Raw genomic sequence first — 19991 nt, forward strand, 5'->3', positions numbered from 1 at the left:
ATCTTTCACATGTATTTTTTCAAATTAAAAATCCCCCTTTTTTACAGAACCAGCTTGTCCCAGATGTTTTAGTGTTGGACATGTCCTCTGGATATTATATCTAACAGCATTGGAAAATGACAGGCATTTATTTACAATAGGGACAAGCGGATTATGAATGGACAGAGCGCAGGACATAATTAAACTCGTACAGCAGTGGAAAAAACAGACAAAAATAGTGACATTTTAGTAACACCTACACATGTAGACAAACACTCACACATTTTTTGATCCTCCCCATTATCATTCATTTGACCATTACCAATTTGCTGAAGCACATTAGCCATAAAGCTGTAAAGCCATTAGAGGGAAAAACTACTGCGGCTCTGCACTTTGATGACTGTTAACCATGTAGTCTAGAGCTGAAAAGAGGTCTGTTTGGCTTCAGAGCCTTTTCTGACACACTGATAGCGGATTGACCTGTGAGTGATGACAAACACACACACAGAAAAACATGAAAACCTGCAGCCACATACACACACACACTGTCAAACACATACATATACACACAAAGAGCAGAGTAAATCATTTGACCAAACATCCCACGGAAAACTCCACCAAACACATTGTAAGTAAATGTCATTTTACGAAACAAAAATGAACGCCCTGGAGAAATTATGCAAAGCATATTGAACCATTATATTTCCAGCTCACACAATCAAACAAATATGCAGAGTAGGGTGATGCCAACACAGAAAGCAATTCTTCCTTTATCCTGAGTAGCTTGTCAGAAGATTGAGTTGTCCACTCCATTCCATTCAAGGCAGCTTTTCATATTTGAGTGCTTCTCGGCACGGACCCTTACTGCACTTTAATTAAGGTTTGGCATGCATTATACCAACAGAAAATGCTTAAGAATGCAGAAAGGCTCACATTAGATGAGCTTTTTTCCCCCCTTTTAGAAAAAAAAGCCAATGTTTCTCAGTCAACAGATGGTATTTACTCAAATTATAGACAGCAAATGAGGGCTAGGGTGAGATGCTTTTTTTCCGAGCCCACTGGCAGTCCATTAAAAAACTGAAATTGTGTGCACAAATCCACTGAGATACAAGGAGAGTGACATGGAATTAAGGATGGTCGTGTTATTCATTGGCAGCCAAAATCCAATAGCAAAGTCCTCTGATCATTAAATGAAAAGCATCTCCAGCAAAGCATTATAATTGCCTCACAAAAAAAAAAAAAGATCCGTTTTTACTTTCTTCCGTGATCTAAACGCAAGTGCAAAGAACCAATCCCATTCAGATGGTACAGCGAGACTACAGCTTCCTAATTGCTTTGATTAGGAACAATATGCTTCTCGATGTTTCTCGGGAGACGCGTTACCTCGGAGGGAAAAAGAGTTCAATGTGAGAGCTTGTCTGCCGGAATGAACCGCTTTCAAGCCGACCACCTCTGCCTGTCATCTTCCCTCAGACGTGGAGGGAAACAGAATTACTGGGACACTCAAATGAACACGCGAGGAAATGGGCCAGTGCTCAAAAATGACACAGTTTGTGATTTGCATATGCTGAATGAGGCTAAAATATACATAAGTGAGATATTAATTCCTGCTCCAGTCTCAAGTAGCACAGTTTCAGCCCCAGTTTAAAGATCAAATCCCACATTTTCCTTTTTTGTTTCATCGTCAACTGCCCTGTTCACCCATCTCAAGAAGCATGGGACAGGGTTCATGACAGACAAAAGGCAAAGAGAAAGACATGATGTAAAACTAGACCAGAGCTCTCACGACATCTGATTCGGCCCTTCTGGGTCCAGATTGAACTGATGATCAGTGTCCAAAATACAGCAGTAATTGCCAACGCCTTGATGAAAATAGACCCCTAATAGATATTTGTCATCAGGGGAACCTGCATGCAATTACCTGGAGTGTTTACAAGCCATTTCAGCATCATATTATGTGTCTGAATCATACAGAACTGGCAGTTACAAATGTCATATTATTCAGTTCACTCTCTATTCTTGCAGATGCACGTATTAGCATTTGAACATTGCCAACATACTGTAATCACAGTCTTCTTACAGAGGAATACCACTCAATTTAAGAATAAACATGCCATGGTATTGTGATCTTTACTAGCCTCAGTTTCAAACTCTAAAGTAAAATAAAAAATATCATTCTTTAACCTTGAAGAAATGGATGAATCCTTGCATGAAAGTTATGAGGAATTTTTTGAAAAGCTGCCCTTATAATTTGGTACATTTATTTATTGCTGAGGCATTTGAGGTGGCAAATATGTTGCAAAATGAGAATTAAATTTTCTATATCTTCCCAATTCATTTTCATAACAGCTGCACATCAATGTGACCTCAAAAACGAGGGAATGCGACAAACCAATATGTCATTTGTGGCTACAGGGCTCCGTGCAAGGGTATTCATTAATCCAGAGTGGCTTGCCATCATTCCATATGGGAGTTGCATAATATTACATCTGAAATTCTGTGGTATTCCCCTTTAACACGGAATGAAAAAACTGCGAGGGGTGAGTGTGCCCAGGGATATATTCATGGAGATTATTCCCATTAAATGTCAAACACACTTCACATTCAATGACAAGGTTTAGCATATATTCTGTTTTGACAAGCTGTCCCAAGGACTCAAATGACAGAAAAGATTGTGTTGCAGAGAAGACACATTTGAAAATGTTATCACTTTCTCAATGACACACAGAAATCTTGTAGAAATACCAACTAACATTAGTCATAAATACAAATTATAGACAATTTAACATTTCTGCAGTGGCTTTAAAGTATAAAGCAATCACAGGGTAATGATTTTTTGAGTGTTTTGTAATGAAGTCTCATGAATTCAGGTGAGAAAAGGACATTTTAGAGATAAAAATATAAATCTTTGACTTGCAGGGATTGGTAAGTAATCTCTTGCACCATTTCAAAACACTACCACGACTGCACCAATTCCGAAGGGTTTGGCAGATGTTTCCCAGATGTTAGCATGGCTATACAGTACAGATTTCCACCCAATGAGAGGGATAAAAAACAAATTTTGTAAAATGGAAACTTTTTATTTTCAAAAAAAGCAACAGATTACACAGTTAACTTTCAGCAAATGCAATCCTAACTGAAACTGTACTCACATTCGGGACTTCAAAATGAAAGACTCACATACTTACACACAATCTATCTATAATATACAAAAAAGAATACATAATAAATATTAAAATGGCCACAAGAGAAAAAAGTAAGTCATTGAAAACAATCAGTAGAGAGCAAATGTAGGGAAAGTAGAAACAAGACAGGTGTGCCTTAAATGTCTTCTTTTTTTTCCGTTTTCTTTTACATTTTTTACAAATTGTGCAAGATTTCATACTAAGGCTCTGGTCTTGAAGTGACTGTTGTCTGATCCACGCAGCACGCTCTGAAACGCACACACATGCACCCACCGACACGCACACGCACACACGCGCACACACACTCCCTGTGCTCTGAGCACTCTGTGGGGTGAAGCAAACCATTGCAGAATAAAAATGGGCTGCTCAGTGTATGGCCTGTGATGCTCATGGGAGTGGACCAGCTTTTAAAAAATGGACATGCACTTCACATTGATGTGAAAAAGAAACCAAAAAACATCCCCTTGCATCTTAAAAAAACGACTTCTTAGGAGTGAATGAAATAAAATGAAGTAAAAAAAATAATAACCCAACAACCAAGAAACATGACAATATCATAACCATTAAGGCAAGAACACCCGGAGTGGCATCAGCAATACTGTAACAATATGATAGTGTTTAGGTACATGGATATGATGAAACATTTAACTACTTCTTCAATGTCTTTTTTAAGCACAAGTTTGTTCTTAAAAGCAACTTTTTTTTTTCAAAATCCAAACATCATTTCTTCGTTTTTTTTCCTCTTTTTTTGTAAAAGGTGATAAGAAAATAACAATGCCAGACACTAGGGACATATGGATCGTAAAACTACAAGAAATCATTTCTAGTTTTAAGTTGCAACTTCGAAAAAACCACACATTGTAAATCCCCGTCGTTAAGCCCCCGCCCGGTAAATGAAAAAGATATCACTTACATTAAAACCATTTTTATCCTCTTGTGATGGTGTATTCCAACAGTCACCAAGTTTTGCTTTACTTACAGCGATTGTGTAGTCTGTTGCAAATTAAAGCATTCATTGTTTAGTTTGGAAAAGAAGGAAACGAAAAAAAGTTGTCCTTGCAATGCAACTGGCAACTGTTGACCAAAAAAAGCATCTTTACATCTTCTTTTTAGTGCAACTCTTAAAATGTAAAACATTTCCAGTGATTCCTTGAGAGGTATCATTTCTTTGTTTTTTTGTTCTTTTTTTTTTTTCTTTTCATATTTATGTATTTCACACCTCACAGAATAACACGTCTTCAAAATATCCAAAGCAAGAGAGGGTTTGTTTTTATTGTTTTGTCATTTCTTTTTTTCTATTTTTTTTTTCCAGCTTTTTGCTTCTCTGCATTGGCATGGCCTTCCAAAAATGTCTGTTTACTAGAACATAAACACAGGAGGGGATCCAGACCTCCTGCGTATTCCCATTCCCTTCAGCCTCCATGTTTGATACGTTTTATATTCAATCACCCCCGGCCGGAGCCTCGTGATTGGCGGTCCACCTTCTACCTCTGAAAACAAGGGTTAGGAGAAGGAGGAACAGGAGGAAAACTGGAGGATGAAGAGAAGAGAGATAGAAGAGACAGTGCGCTGTACAATGGGAACGAGCCCAGATCAAGATCAATCAGGGAAATAGAGACATAGATGTGAAAAAAACCCCACAGCAAAACCTTCATATAACGCAGTAGGGTTCCCTTGGTAACCTGGATTTTCTGCAGTAGAGGAGTGTGGTGCTGAAGCAGCGCCGAAGCTCCCTGTTGGAGAAGATGCAGATGAAAGGATTGACCCCAGCCTGGGCAAAGCTCATCCACACGGCTGCCGTCAGGTAGCCTCCAGGGACCACAGGGCCCCTTGCAAACACCCGCCAGTAGCAGGCGACCAGATATGGCCCCCACAGTGCCAGGAAGAAAAACGTCATGATGTAGAACATCCTACTAATCCTCTTCTCTGTTTTGAATTCATCCAATACCAGTAGACGCCTACGGCCTGCTGCGTTGCTGTTCTGCCGGATGCCTAGCAAGGTAGGCGGGGTGGGGCCTCGACCGAATCCAGCCAGCCAGTTGGCCGCCGCCTGCCCGCTGGCGCCTGGCCCGTGGAAGGTCCAGTTCTGGCTGACAGCAGGCACGAACTGGACAGGCTTCATCTTCCGACGATCATGGACGAAGAAGATGAGCTTGAGGTAAACCAGCTGTGTGGCCAGGAGGATGAGCGCCAGCAGGAGCATGAAGCCCAGCGAATCATTCGCCCTGAAGGAACGGTGCTGGAACGTGCACTGGTCCTCCTCCCGGATAAAAGAATACGTCCCTACGTCTAGCACCGGTGGGAACGCCATAGCCACTGACAACGTCCACACCATGCAGATGACAGCTAAGCAGGTCCAGAAGGTCAGCCTCTTGGTGTAGAAACGGTGGTGCGCGATGGCCAGGTAGCGCGTGACGCTGACGCAGAACAGCATAAACGCCGTGTGGAAACAGGAAAGCACACCCAGGAAGGCGATCACCTTACAGGTCAGCGTGCCATAGGTCCACGCAGATCCATTCTTGACCGAGGTGAAGACAAAGGGGAAGCAGATGGCGGAGCGCAGGATGTCAGAAGCACAAAGGTCCAGCAGGAAATAGTAGGGCGCCCGGTGTAGGCTCTTGTCTTTGACCAGCAGGATGGAGATCAGGAGGTTTCCAACCACACCGACTCCGATGATAAAACCCAGAGAGGTCAGTTTGAGGAACGTGGCGAGAGGAGAGACATTCTGCAAGATGGTGTGGTCCCCTGCATGGCTATAGTTCGCCATAGATGGAGGAGGGATCATAAAGATAGCGGAATAGCTTCAGCCAAGTATCATGATCTAGAGGTGGCAGGGGGAGGCGTTAGATCCATTTGGCGGTGTGCTTTGAAGAGGTTTCCAGGCATATAGGCAACCTCTCCTCTAAGGCATCCTTTGTTCTTTTGTCTCATCACACCTAAAAAAAAAAAAAAAACCCTGAAAAATATTATCCTCCCATCAGCATTCAATCCCATACAACAGCTGCATTGTTTCCAACTGCACTTGCACAATCTAGAATGTGATAAGCAATCATTTTGCCTCCCTCCGCCTGCCATTTATATATTTATTTTACATTTTAACATTTAGAGTGGCACAGTGCAGAGCTCTGCCTCGGCTCCAATACAAGACAGATAGATTGACACACAGACAGACAGTGATGGAGCTTGATTAGACTAAAGCATTAATCTGTTACAGGATTACAGTTATGTCTTGTGGCTTCGGAATTTCTCTGAACAAAAGGCAGGCACAAAGCACAGCCCAGCCTTCATTAGGAGACGACGCATTTTTGGTTTTACCTTTGAAATTATGTATATATTTTAAGAAAAGGCTCGGTTTGGATAGATTTTTTAGGGGAGGACACGAAACATTAAGAGAAATGCATCCAAAATAAGCTCTTCTCGATCACACCCTCCACCCTGCAGAACAGAGGACGGCTCTTTGGAGCGGTGGGTGCCTCGAATAAACTCGCCCTGCCTTCGTGCACTGTGGAAAAATCGACGGAGGGTGCATTATACACAATAAAGCATCCGAGTTTTTGTCTGATGAAAGGTTAACTGAATTACAGCTCTCACGTTAATAAGCAGTGTTCTCATTATAGGGCGTTATGGAGCCGCTCGACTTTCCCTATCATCTCCTATGTTCTAATATACTGTGTAACACACACTGAAGCCGCATTTCGACATCATTTGGCTCGTTAATGCGCGGGTGTGATTATCAGTCAGGATGGAAGTGACAATAACAAGCCAGCCGGTGATAATATTATGGGATGTTCTGCTCGATCGCTGTTTGTTTTTATTGTTTGGAAAAAACAGACACACAGCCACATCTGACTATGATGAATATTGGTGTCTACTTACGCGTTTAAATGCGTCCTCCCGATTGTCAGCCGAGTGTTTCGCTACGCGCGTTTCAATCCGACAGATTCGGGTGGAAAACCACAGCAGGTTAAAACCATCGTCCTCGCATCCCAACCGGCTGGATGAAACATAACAGCGAAGCGGAGATCCGTACGTCCATTAGACTAGAATAATTTCCAAGTCCCCTGCTATGAATTGCCCAGAATTCGCAGCCACCACACAAGACAAGGCCAAAAAAAAAAAAAAAAAAAAAAAAAAAAAAAGGAAGGGAGCGAGAGAAAGAGAGAGAGAAGAGACAGCCGATCACAAGATCAATCAAAACCCTACCTGTTGATAATCCTATTTGGTTTCCCTCCGGCAGGTTAATTACATTGCACGAGTCGGGGTTTTTGCTGTTTTTGTAAAAAAAAAAAAAAGAAGCCTGATTTGTTGCCTGCCCCCCTTTTTTTCCTCCACGGTGAATATCCTACAGTAAACGGAGCCCAGTGCGCATGCGCCCTGCATCCCTATTTGTGATCCAAGACGCGTCTTGTCTCTTGTTGCAGCAGCAGCGGCAGCAGCCCCCCCCCCCTCTCTCTCTCTCTCTCTCTCTCACGGTAACATCTGCTCAACGGGCCGCTGCTGGCCGGTAACGCGTTACAGCAGGACTCATTAACCCCCAGTGTAACGGGAAATGGATTACTGGTTTAGTGACAGTTTTACACGCATCATTCTCCTGATTGTTTTAGATTGATTTAAATCACGTTTAAAATGAAATGACACCAAAAGCTTATACAGTCTAGACATGGGCGGATTATGAGACAATGGGGCCCTGGGCACAGAAGTGCAAAGGGCCCCACCACCTCTCACACATAGGAGCAAGACATCCATTTTTTTCTCGGTTTGTCGGTTTGTGACTTTTTTAAGTAAGGGGACTTAAGTAAGTAAGTCCCCTTACTTAAAATCTGCTGTCACATTCACACAGGCCTGAATACACACACAAGCACAAACAGGACCTTTACATGCATTAAATGGAGAGATATCAGAGCGAGAGGGCTGCCTTGGATAGGTGCCCCGAGCAGTTGAGGGTTCAGTGCATGCTCAAGGACACTTTGGTGTCTTTTGGTGAACTGATACGGGGACATGAACCGGCAACCCTCTGGTTCCCAAGCCAAGTCCCTATGAGCTGAGCAGCTGGTTGTTTTGTGTCTCTTTGGAGCCATTTTGTGTCTTCTCGTCGCTGTTTTATGTCTTTTTGTAGATGTTTGGGTCTCTGTGAACTAATTTTGTGTTTCTTTAAACACAAAACATTTAACATTTAAGGGTAAATGTGTGAGCCTTTAATGAATAGGACAGACAAGGGTGAAAGGGGGAGAGAGAGAGGGAGTGACATGCAGCAAAGGGCCACAGGCTGGAGTCGAACCCGGGCTGCTGCAGCAACAGCCTTGTACATGGGGCGCCTGCTCTACCACTAAGCCACCGAAGCCCCAATGTGTGTCTATTTTGAGTCATTTTGTGTCTCTTTTGAGTCATTTTGTGTTTCTTTGTTGTTGATATTGTCTTTTTGTAGTTTTCTGTGTCTCTTTGAGGACATGTTGTGTCTTTTTGGGGTCATTTTGTGTCTCTTTGTGCACATTTTGCGTGTAATTAAGGTAACTTTGTGTCTCTTTGAAGTCATTTTGTTTGTCTTTGTGGTTGATTTATTTTGTCCTTTTGTAGTTGTTTGTGTCTCTTTTGGACATTTTTTGTCTTATTGAGATAATTTTGTGTCTCTTTGAAGTCATTTTTTGTCTCCCATGTGGTTGTTTGTTGTCTTTTTGTGTTGTTTGTGTCTCTTTGAAGTAACTTTGTGTCTCTTTGAGATAATTTTGTGTCTGTTTTGGTCACTGTTGCCATTTTGTGTCTCTTTGGAATTATTTTGTGTCTCTCTGTGGTTGTTTGTTGTCTTTTTGTAGTTGTTTGTGTCTCTGATCTAATTTTGCGTCTTTCTTTAGTCATTTTGTGTCTGTGGTTGATTTTGTCTTTAAGTAGTTTTTTGTGTGCCTTTAAGGACATTTTGTGTCTTTTTGAAGTCATTTTGTGTCTCTTTGTGGTTGATTTTTGTCCTTTTGTAATTGTTTGTGACTCTTTGAGGACATTTTTTGTCTTATTGAGGTAATTTTGTGTCTCTTTGGAGTCATTTTGTGTCACCTTGTGGTTGTTTTGGGTTTGTTTGTAGTTATTTTGTGTCTCTGAAGTAATTTTTTGTTTCTTATGTGGTTGTTTTTTTGTTGTTGTTTGTGTCTATTTTAAGTAATTTATTGTCTTTCTGGAGTTATTTTGTGTGTCTTTGTGGTTGATTTTGTCTTTTTGTAGTTGTTTGTGTCTCTTTGAGGACATTTTGTGTCTCTTTGGAGTCATTTTGTGTCTCCTTGTGGTTGTTTTGGGTCTGTTTGTAGATATTTTATGTCTCCCATGTGGTTGTTTGTTGTCTTTTTGTAGTTTTTATGTCTCTTTGTGGTTGATTTTGTCTTTTGTAGTTTTTTGTATCTCCTTGGAGTCATTTTGTGTCTCCTTGGAGTCATTTTGTGTCTCCTTGTGGTTTTATTTATGTCTGTTTGCAGTTATTTTGTGTCTCATTCAGGTCAGTATGTGTTAATTTGAGTGACATTTTGCATGTGAAGTCCAGCGGGGCCCTTGACACTCAAGGCCCCTGAGCCTGTGCCTGCTAGTCAAGGCCCGTTTAGTAATCATGAATCTATGCTGATCTTTATTACAGTCTTTAATCCCCTGTTGGACATTTTACTTGCTGTCTCTAACAGATGCAATAAGCTATATAGCATACTGCTGCTTCCATTTTGCTCATACATGTTTCACTCTACAGAGATGTCGACCATTATGTACAAAGCGAAGGGTTAAATCAGGCAGCCTGGTTCACCTCAAGGTAGAATGACTTCCCCCTGTACTGTATATGCATAATTGACGAGCACTTTGCGCACTGTTGTTCATTCTGCCCGGGCAGCATGATAAATTCATGGGATTTGATTTCTCAACCATGTATGGAGAGCCGTGATGTCATGAGCAGCCATGAGCGGTGTAACAAGTGAACAATGATTCAATCAGCCACATGTACACAACTGCACACACAAACACACACACACACACACACACACACACACACACACTGAAATATTTCTTTGTAGCTACCTGGGCCATAAAACATATTTTTTTTATGATCATGCATGTAGGAAATGTGACACTACTGTGTTACCACTTTAACACAGTCGGGTACAATGTGCAGATTTCTATTTTTAATGATTAAAAAAGATTTCAACTGAGTGAGAGCCAAGTGAATCCAGCTCCTTTTCAGTCACAGCTTACCAAACGTCATGGTGACCTGCTCACTGATAATTAACGCACACAGTCATAGAGGTTGACACCGCACTATTAGGGGATACAGTAGTAGTGAGTGGTTATTTTAATTCCAAAAGAAACTCTTTCTGCCACCCAGACAAAGGTAAATTAAAATGATTAAAGCAAAGGGAGATTGTGCACGTCCTCATATTCTCTAATGAACAATCACTCATTATGGCACAGACCTCGTAAACACTTTGATGTATCATCCCAAGGTTAAATAATAACTCTAAATCATCCGGTAGTCAAGGTAATAAAGTTGATCACTTATTGTGTTTCCTATTCATATGAGAATTTCAAGCTTATTATATTTGCTCAGTACATTTACTCAAGTACTGTAGCCTACTTAATTACAAGTTTAAATTACTTGTGCTTTACTTGAGTGATGACATTTCATACAACTATTAAGATTCTGATTTTACATAATTAAAATATTGTTAAAGATAAAACCAGTGGATCCCAATGGTTTTGGCTTGTGACCCCTTCCACAAAGCACTTGGTCAAAGTCTACTTGGACCGCTGGTCATGTTCCAGATGTCTGAGCAGTTATTCCAAAAAGACAATTTCTCTCAAAACTTTTTATGTAAATATCTATCCAAGGCTCAAATAATTAAATTTTTCTCCAAAATTTCACACAAAATGCAGAGATTAGTAAACCAATAATCATCCCACAAGTCCTCAGGTTCATCTTGCGACCCTTAAGAGGGGCCTGACCCCTACGTTAGTAACCAGTTGACTAATCTACCTACTTGTACTGTAAATGAAGTTCTCAAAATCATCTCCATCTCGGTAAAATACTGCTCACACATTCTGACAATTTTCTGCATAACCAGTTTTCCTTTTGATTCTTCAAGTATCCCAAGGTTTTGTTTTGTTAATTTATGTCAAAAAAATCAAACAGAAGGCAAATGGCGGAGTCAAGTGTGATGTGGAGAGCATCACAGTGAGACAAGAGAAAATGAAAAGGCAAAAGCCACATGGGGCACAGTAGGAAACAAGACGGATACAAAAGTGGCTAATTGGCAAACGAATTGTGATAGTTTCTTAGCTAAGTTGTTTATTTATGTTGATTTCTCAGTAGCTATCGCTCTTGTCAATAAAGTGTAGATAATAATAATGATATTTTGGGGTGGGGGTGAAGGTGGGTGGTGTTGCCCAGGGCTCCGAATGTCTTAGGTCCGGCACTGCTGGGTACTTCTTTCAATATTAAGTTGGTCAAGATTTTAAATTTCTGTCACATATTTTAGACAACTCTGACAGTATGCAACAGATGAATTAATGTAATGTTAATTTAGCTGAGAGTTTAGCAATATATAAGTGTGGCTATCCCCGTCTCCTTTATAGATCCTCCACATCCAACCCCTATAACACAGTCTAAATGATAATTCAAATATCATACAAACCACGAGTTATGACAAGCAGATGAATCAATTTATTCTCAGAGCTACTGTCACACATTTTAACAGCAGAAATTGCAACAACAGCTCCACTCTTTTCATGTAACCACACTTGTGATATTGTGCTTTAAAACAATGGCAATGTCATGTTGCACATTGGAGACATCAACACATCAGGAAATCACAGTGATCGCTCCAAGCGTGGGAAAAATATGCGCAATGTGCAATGCAAGCATCCTTGGGATAATATTCAGCAGCTGCAGCAGTCTTTTCACACAGAAGGCAACAATGTTTGGTCTTTAATCTCAGCAGTGCAACAGGTAACAGCTCCTCCGACTTCCTGGATCATTCCCCCAACTCCCCTCCGGCTTCTGCACGTGGTTCCCCGTTGCGCCTGACGCACTCATTCCAATAAGGCACGTTTCATATAAGTCATTTCGACACAAACTTTGTGCCAGATCCACATTAGATCACACAGAGAGGTATTAATGCAGTGGATGATAACAGGACAAGGCAGGCGCAGGATTCAGAGAGTCTCTGTCACTGCGGTCCGTCCCGCTTCCGTGCGTACCAGCCGAGGAACGCGCAGAAGCCCACCACGGTCAGGATGGTGCACAGGAGCAGGGCTAACGCGTCGCCCGCATCGTAAGCCTCCACAGGGGGGATCAGGGAGAGGAAGATCATCCAGATGATCGCCGCAGCGTTTGGAAGTTCAAGTTTGGGAGCCATGTTTTCGCTGTTGACTTTCAGGAAGCGCCTGCGTCAGAGTCAGATGACAGCAACAGCGGTTGGACTTCCTGGTGCGCTCAGCCAATGACAGAGCTGCATTATTCTAACCTGCGCCTTCTGGGTGCTTTTTTTCCCCCACTCTCTTAAAGAAGCTTCACTTTCTTTTTGAGTTTGCATTTGCCCTGTGGCACAGAAATAATTGCATAATTCTGCTGTTGTTTGGATTTCTCTTTCACGGATCAAATAAAAACACAAACTGGTTGTGGGATTCAGAGTGTAATTATTCCACAGCGAGTGGATTTGTGACATTGCCCCTCTTATTAGTGACGATTAGGGTGACAGGCTGTCAGTGCTTCGTGTCCCTGCCCCTCAGGCCCTGCTATAAACAAAGGAGACTGTTTTACATCAGTCAGGCTCATCAGCAGCTCGTGTCTGAAGCTTGATATGCCCTCTGACGACAAACACGTGTTGACATGCATAGGCTATTACTGTATGTTGCATGAGACACTTGGTGGTCAAGGTCAGATCGGATGCCAAACGCAGCCTCAAGGTTAGCGAACTTTCCTGCTCCGTTTCAGTTTCGACAGGAAAGAGATTTTCACACTGAAAGAACTGTTATCTCAGATTCCACCCTGGCTGCCGTGCCGTGCCTCAGTACACCCCTGATCTCCTGAAACATGTTAAATTCGCTCCAAATCGGCCGTGTTGCGATGACTAAACACGCTCACATCTCAGCTCATGCTACAAATTGTTTGGCTTGCAGAGCTGTGGGTTGGGGGGGGGGGGGGGTGTTGCAGGGTCTATATCTCTCTGTGTGCTCTCCTGGGGCACTTTGCCTGTAATTTAATTAGCGAGCACAAGCCAAAGTAAAATATTGACCTTGTAAGGCTGCCATACCTCTGTACCTGCCTGCTCCCAGCGAGGAGATGAATAGGCACACATTCCCTCTGCTCACTCTTCACACTTTCTCATCATACACACTCTCTCTCTTGGTCCTGCTGTCTGTTTGGCAACGAGTCTCACACACACATACATTCAAGTTTTCGCGAGCCCCGTATGATCTCTGTGGTTGCATTTGGCTCACACGGCCAGTACAAGCCCCCTCAAAGAGCTTCTTATTTAGGACATAAATCATGAAACAGCAGGATCTGTTTGCGTATTCCTTAAAGTTATATTAATTCCCTAAACTACGGCAAGTTTTAGCTCTTAATAACAACATAAAACCCAACTTGAGAGATGTTTTTAATGTGCTAAGCCATCAGAGGTGTCCTCCAGATTCACACTCTATGCTGGCAGATACACACAGCATTAGCAGCAGCACTTACCCTGGATCTCAGCAGTGTTGGTAATTGATCAGTGGGAGGATGAGAGAATATCCAGAGATGAGAGTGTTTGTCAAACAGGCCAGGACAGTGACATTAATCTTCCCTACTTATGTGTCCTGCATCTTAATGTGCCGCTCAGTAGCTACCTGAAGGCCCCGTCCTGAAATTTGTAGCCAACACTTAAGAGACGGAATGGGACTCATTCTTTACAGCATGTACGTAGGCTATCTGCACCAGTGAGACAGTGTTTTTTCAAGACTTAGCCTCATCACTTTAAAGTCAAAGTGAAGTTTGAATTCTCTTCACTCTCCTTTTGCAGATATTGTGCTAATGTATTTGTTTTTTCAAAAGGGACACGTGATTTATTAGTGGAAATGGCCAGCAGTGCTCAGACATTGTTAGGAACTTCCATAGTTCCATGGCTACCGACTGCAGCACATTATAGCCGTGTATAGACCTGTAAAGCAAGCTCAGATAGTGGTTGTCATGTAGCTACTGTCAGCAATTGAAGACATCTATTCTCTTTAAAACTTTAAAGGGCCAGTGTGTAAAATGGGTTGACCGTTGGTCAAATTCTAGATTGTAGGGCTCACTCGCTCACCCCTCCCGTCGGCACACGACTTTTTCAGGAGTAGGTCTATCTAGTGACGACGTGAATGTTTATTTAGAAATCTAAACCATGTTACGATATTGTAATGAATCCCTCACGAGCAGGAGACCAGAGGAGTATTCGGGACAAAGGCCCGTTTATTTGAGCACTCCAGAAACTCCGGTAACACTCCACTCCATCCCAAACTCTGTCTCTTCTGGCGTAACAGACACACTTCATAACTTTACACACATACTCGTTTACGATACTAAGTGGGCACCCCATCCCTCTCTGCTCCGCCAATCTCCAGCCCGCACACTGACTGACAGCGTAGCCTGTAAACAGAGCTCAGCTGTTTATTTAGCCTAGCAATATCTCCAGACTATAGTAGCTGCAATGGACGACTTTGAACGCGATTTTGAAGAGTTTCTTGTAGCGGACACAGACCCAGAGCCATACCTGTTTGAGCCGGAGCATACAGATGAGGAACTCCATGTGTTTGATGCTGAGCGGGTGAGAAGAGAGGCTGAATGCACAGAATGGGATTCGGTGCTACCATCGTTGGGGAGATATATCATCAGGAGGAAAAGTGCCGCAGAGAGTGCATCACAAGGAGTGAAATTGCGTCTTCTTTTCCTCGCAGATGATGGTTCAGGTTCATTCTCTCCTGTTGTGTGGTAAGTGTGGTCCATTCGCAAACTTTATAACTATAAAAACCTTTCACTACTCTCTATCGATGAACTACTAACACTCTCCTGTTTCCTCCTCCTTCTTCCTTCCTTCCGCTGTCTTCGTTGGTTCATTTATACACGCGAAACGCGTTCTCTGGCTGGCTGGATTGTCCACTCGGTCTGCCGTACATACATGGCGGCGCAAGATGGCGATCTCTCTAAAGCAAGGCCCTTGCTATATATATATATATATATAAAAGCATAATTATAAGGCTACGAAAACCAAACGAATTTTATTTTATAGCGATCATACACTTTAAAAACATATAAACATATTAATGGGTAGAATATTCAGATTCAGATTCAGATTGACAATAAACCATGCCAAATATTACACACTGGCCCTTTAAACATTTGAAATGACCAATAGGAAGTTTGGATTTTACACAAAAAAGAAAGCTAGCAGGCTAGGCTGAACCGCTTATTTTGAAAGGTTGCTGCTAATTAGCCTACCTTGCTACCATTAGCATTGATTTCAACGCTGCTTTCAATCCCTGACAGTTTCTTCTCCTCATCCCTTATTTATTCTCTTGCTTGTCTGTTTTTAGTTTTGCCCCTGAATATGTAAAGCGTCTTTGAGTGCCTTAAAAAGCGCTATATAAGTATAATGTATTATTATTATCATTATTATTATTTCCACTAGATGTTAGTTTTCATTTATGTTATTTCATACACTTCATATCACAACATGGTATATTATCAGCAAGTCCTCCAACCTTTACGCCTCGTTTCCACTTATGTATGCGTACAGAGATGAGACTATGGTGGCCAACAAGGACAATTGCGATGCAAATAGAAATACGCACTGCAAATAGAGAAACACACTGCATATGAGAAAACAAATGCAATGGGAAAACGCAAGGCATATACAGAAACGTGCTGCATATACAGAAACGCACTGCAAATAAAAAAACAAATGCAAAAAGAAAACGCTGCATATACACTCCTACAACGGAAGTGCTCCAGGCTTCCAGGGGCAGTGCTGAGCTTCCACCCAAGAGACAGACGAGTGAGCGAGAAGAAGAAAGTTATGTTTGGAGGTAAGTTGGAGCCGGGACAGGCAACACAGAAAGGTACGTATATTTTTTTCATTTTTCTTTCTTTCTTGTTTTCTTGTGGCCCTCATCTTTTACTGTATAATGAAAGTGAAGCTGATTTACACAGCTGACGTTAGCGTGCTAGAGACGTTGACTTCTACACGAGTAGTGTATCCCTAGTAGTAATGTTAGCTAACAGTACTGTAACTAACGTTACTTTCCGGGACACCCCAGGGATTTGATTGCATTTAACGTTAGTTTATTTTCGACCTCGTCTCCACATATGATTGGATACTTTATTGATCAGTGACGGGCTTTTGAATAAGAGGAAGGTGGAGTGAGGTGAAAGGGAGAGAAGGTGTGTCAAAAGAATTGTACAGTACAGGCCAAAAGTTTGGACACACCTTCTCATTCAATGCGTTTTCTTTATTTTCATGACTATTTACATTGTAGATTCTCACTGAAGGCATCAAAACTATGAATGAACACATGTGGAGTTATGTACTTAACAAAAAAAAGGTGAAATAACTGAAAACATGTTTTATATTCTAGTTTCTTCAAAATAGCCACCCTTTGCTCTGATTACTGCTTTGCACACTCTTGGCATTCTCTCCATGAGCTTCAAGAGGTAGTCACCTGAAATGGTTTCCACTTCACAGGTTGGCCCTGCTGATGGATGACTGTGAGAGCCCTGAGACGCCTGCAATGGGGTTCTGGAAAGAGCCAGATGCAAGAACCTGTAGTGTAGACACTAGAGATGCGCGAATGGCAGTTATAACCGCCACGTCGATCAGGTGATAAAAATGAACAATCTGATTAATGGCGGATGGGTTATGGGTGGGTGAAAATAATAGCCTAATAATAACTTTTATTTAAATCGCACCCTTTAAAAACAAAGTTTACAAATTGCTTTCACAAACATTAATGAGGGGAAAATGTATTGCATGCTCTAAAATGTGAAATGAGCCTACTTGTGTCGTGTGCAATACAATAGGCCCTCTATATCATCATGCTTATATCCCGCTGATAAATAATGCATGATTGGCTGGGCAAGCATACTCTTTAAATGTGTCATGTGGAAGGGTTTATTTAACACAGTGATCCCCGCAGCAGCAGAAATGAGTGTCTCATCATTAAGAGTGCCAATGTGCACCTTTACGCACGGAGTAACGTCGCCATTTTATTGATTATTTTAATATCAGTCAGCTGACGGGATCGGTCAGGATCTAATCTTTCCTGATAATATAAACATACAGGTGCGGGTGGATGCGGGTCTGTAATTACAGAAAATTAATTTGCTCGGATGGGTGGTGGATGGATGATTGATGGATAGATGCGGATTCGGGTGCCGTCAGAGCCCACCCGCGCATCACTAGTACACACTAATTTGACAATGCCAGGTAAAGCATGGGATCTCTGGGTGGCAGGCTCAATGTCATCCTTGATGTCATCTAGTAGCGCAAGGATCATGCGGCCTGGCAACCGGTATCTGCAAATGATTTCATTGTCACTTAAATCAAAAAGTGATAGGCTACTCTCTTCCGATAAATCCTTTCTGGTGCGCGCCTGCCATTACGGTGCCTTCGCCTGGTTACAATCACTGCTGTCATGATTACCGGAGTCCTGGCAGGACAGCCCTTATATAGGCTATGCTCCACAGTTACCACCAACTGAGTGAAATTTGCAATCATTTTGCGTGAGAGAGAGAGTGAGAGAGGGAGAAAGAGAAATTGCGCGGATTTAATACACGGGTCTCACTGGCGTTAAATAGCACCGCTTTACTGCCTGTGGCAATTAGCGCTGGTCTTTGTGGATTAGGTGGTATTTGCAATGAGGCTTATTTGCATAAGAAGGGGGCAATTTTGCGCAGAATTTATGAATATTCCCTAATTTACATGCATGCAAATTGGACCGGCGCAGCTAGGAGTGGCAGTACAGTTTGTGTTCAGTTTGCATGCATTTCACCCTTTGCGTGTGCTTTGTGGATTGCACGCTATTTTTTTCTCTCATTTGCACAGGTTTAGAGGTCGCAAAAGCAGTGCAATCCTTTTGAGGATCTGGCCCTATATTTCTAAAAGATGTGGCAAACAACCCACCAGAGGAGATGCCCACCACCAGTGCACATCCTAATGCACAGCCAAGCACTTGTGTAGGTACATAGATCTGTTGTAGTGCAGAAAAAATAAGCAGTTCGAAGACTGTTTAAGAGTTCAAATTGTGTTCTTGTACTCAAATGGATCTTGGTACTATCTTGCTTGCCTAATTCAGTTACAAGCATGTTAAATGTGTTTCAAAATGACTTGCAAGATCAATGATGAGACCTTTAGTGAGCTTAAAGGGGATCTGCTCATTTTCCAGTGTTATCCTCAGACTCCACGAGAGCTTTGCATGAATCTTTGTCTTAAAAAAAAAACGTTTTTGTCTTGTTCTGTACCTTTATGCGGCCCCTCAGTTCAGCCTTTTTCTGAAACTGTTTAAGCCACAAAAGCTATTTAGATCCCGATGAGCCCACTCTGTCCTGCTCCTTTGCTTCTGGAGTAACGGAAACAAACTATAGAAACCACGTGCTTGTGAGCATATGAAATATGGAATATGTCGATTCGCGAGATGACATCAGCTGGCATTCAGAGCAGTCTTAGGCTTGTGCTTTCTACTCACAGGGATTACTTTTACGTAGGTTTGTCCCATTATTTGAAACTTTGGCCATGTATAATATGAGCAGCTGATATTTTAACATTATATACATACATGTATATTATATATATGTGATGAGGAAAAATGCATGCCTGCAATGCAATGCAATGTATGATAAGTCCCCTTTAAAAAGAGTTAATAAAGGAGTAATGAATAAATAAGAGTAATTAATGTCTCATTCCTGTCTTTTCTTATTTTCATTGTAGCGGCAAGGTCTGGTGTAGAGTCCTTTCTTAAATTTAGGGAAATAAAAGAGAGGGAGAGAAAGACATTCTTTTCAAAGACACATCTTAAGTATAAGAAGGAACAGAAAACAGTGAAGGTATGCTCACACACCAGTGACCATGCACACTCATACAAAGTCAAATGACAGATTATATAGATGTGTTACATTTTATTGATTTCCATTTTCTTCTCTTTCTTTAGATGGAAGTACTTCTGAATCAGATCCTCTTCTGTGGGGCTGCCCGATGCTGACCCTGACAAACAAAGGGAGAAAAAGATAAAAAGACAACATTTTTCAGTAAGAACAGGCTGCAGCACATTATCCAGTCTGCAGAGAAGACCTTCAGCTGCAATCTGCCATCTCTTGTGGACCTGTACACATTGGGCCTCATTCTGCAAACAAATTTAGGTCTTGTTATCACTTTCACCTTCATTTTTTTTTCCTGTTTATGCCTCTGATCTTGGATTACTGCAAAAGTGTCTTTTCTGTCCTCCTCCTCGGACTTGGGCAGTGCAGCGTTGTGTCCACGGTACAGAATGAATGGGAGGAGGTGGCGCTCAGCGCTGATAGACAGCAGGCAAATCAGAGAAAACATTATTTCATGATTGTTTCACAGCAGTTCAGCTCTAAACACTAATAGATAATATTTTATATCCCAAAAACTACTATCAAATTATTTATGATATGAGCTGTTAAAAGTCTGTAATGAATGAGTCTATAATATAATCATGACCTCTGTATTATACATTAAAAAATGTTCAGAAAAGTAGGTCTCCGAACTGAAACCTGGGGTGTCCCGTAAAGTAATGTTAGAGTAACGTTAGCTAACATTACTACTACTAGGGATACAC

At 41.7% G+C, this 19991-nt stretch overlaps 2 protein-coding genes across 3 annotated transcripts; both read right to left on the minus strand.

Moving 5' to 3' along the window:
* Positions 1–3038: 3038 nt before the first annotated feature.
* On the minus strand, positions 3039–7502 carry gpr85 (G protein-coupled receptor 85). Of its 2 annotated transcripts, none has more exons than XM_033615071.2 (2): positions 7368–7502; positions 3039–6100 (listed from the first exon to the last, which is right to left on the minus strand). In XM_033615071.2, exon 2 carries the CDS (start codon positions 5947–5949, stop codon positions 4816–4818), a length of 1134 nt encoding a protein of 377 aa, XP_033470962.1. In that variant the 5' UTR covers positions 5950–6100; positions 7368–7502; the 3' UTR covers positions 3039–4815. The 2 variants fall into 2 exon arrangements, with proteins under 2 accessions (XP_033470962.1, XP_033470961.1); XM_033615070.2 differs by lacking the exon at positions 7368–7502 and adding an exon at positions 7041–7308.
* A 4325-nt stretch (positions 7503–11827) lies between these two features.
* On the minus strand, positions 11828–12596 carry LOC117249421 (small integral membrane protein 30). The gene has a single exon (XM_033615073.2). The coding sequence runs from the start codon at positions 12536–12538 to the stop codon at positions 12350–12352; it is 189 nt and encodes a 62-aa protein (XP_033470964.1). The 5' UTR covers positions 12539–12596; the 3' UTR covers positions 11828–12349.
* Positions 12597–19991: the final 7395 nt, after the last annotated feature.

The sequence above is a fragment of the Epinephelus lanceolatus genome, chromosome 23 (assembly GCF_041903045.1).
Source record: "Epinephelus lanceolatus isolate andai-2023 chromosome 23, ASM4190304v1, whole genome shotgun sequence".
Taxonomy (NCBI): Eukaryota; Metazoa; Chordata; class Actinopteri; order Perciformes; family Serranidae; genus Epinephelus; species Epinephelus lanceolatus.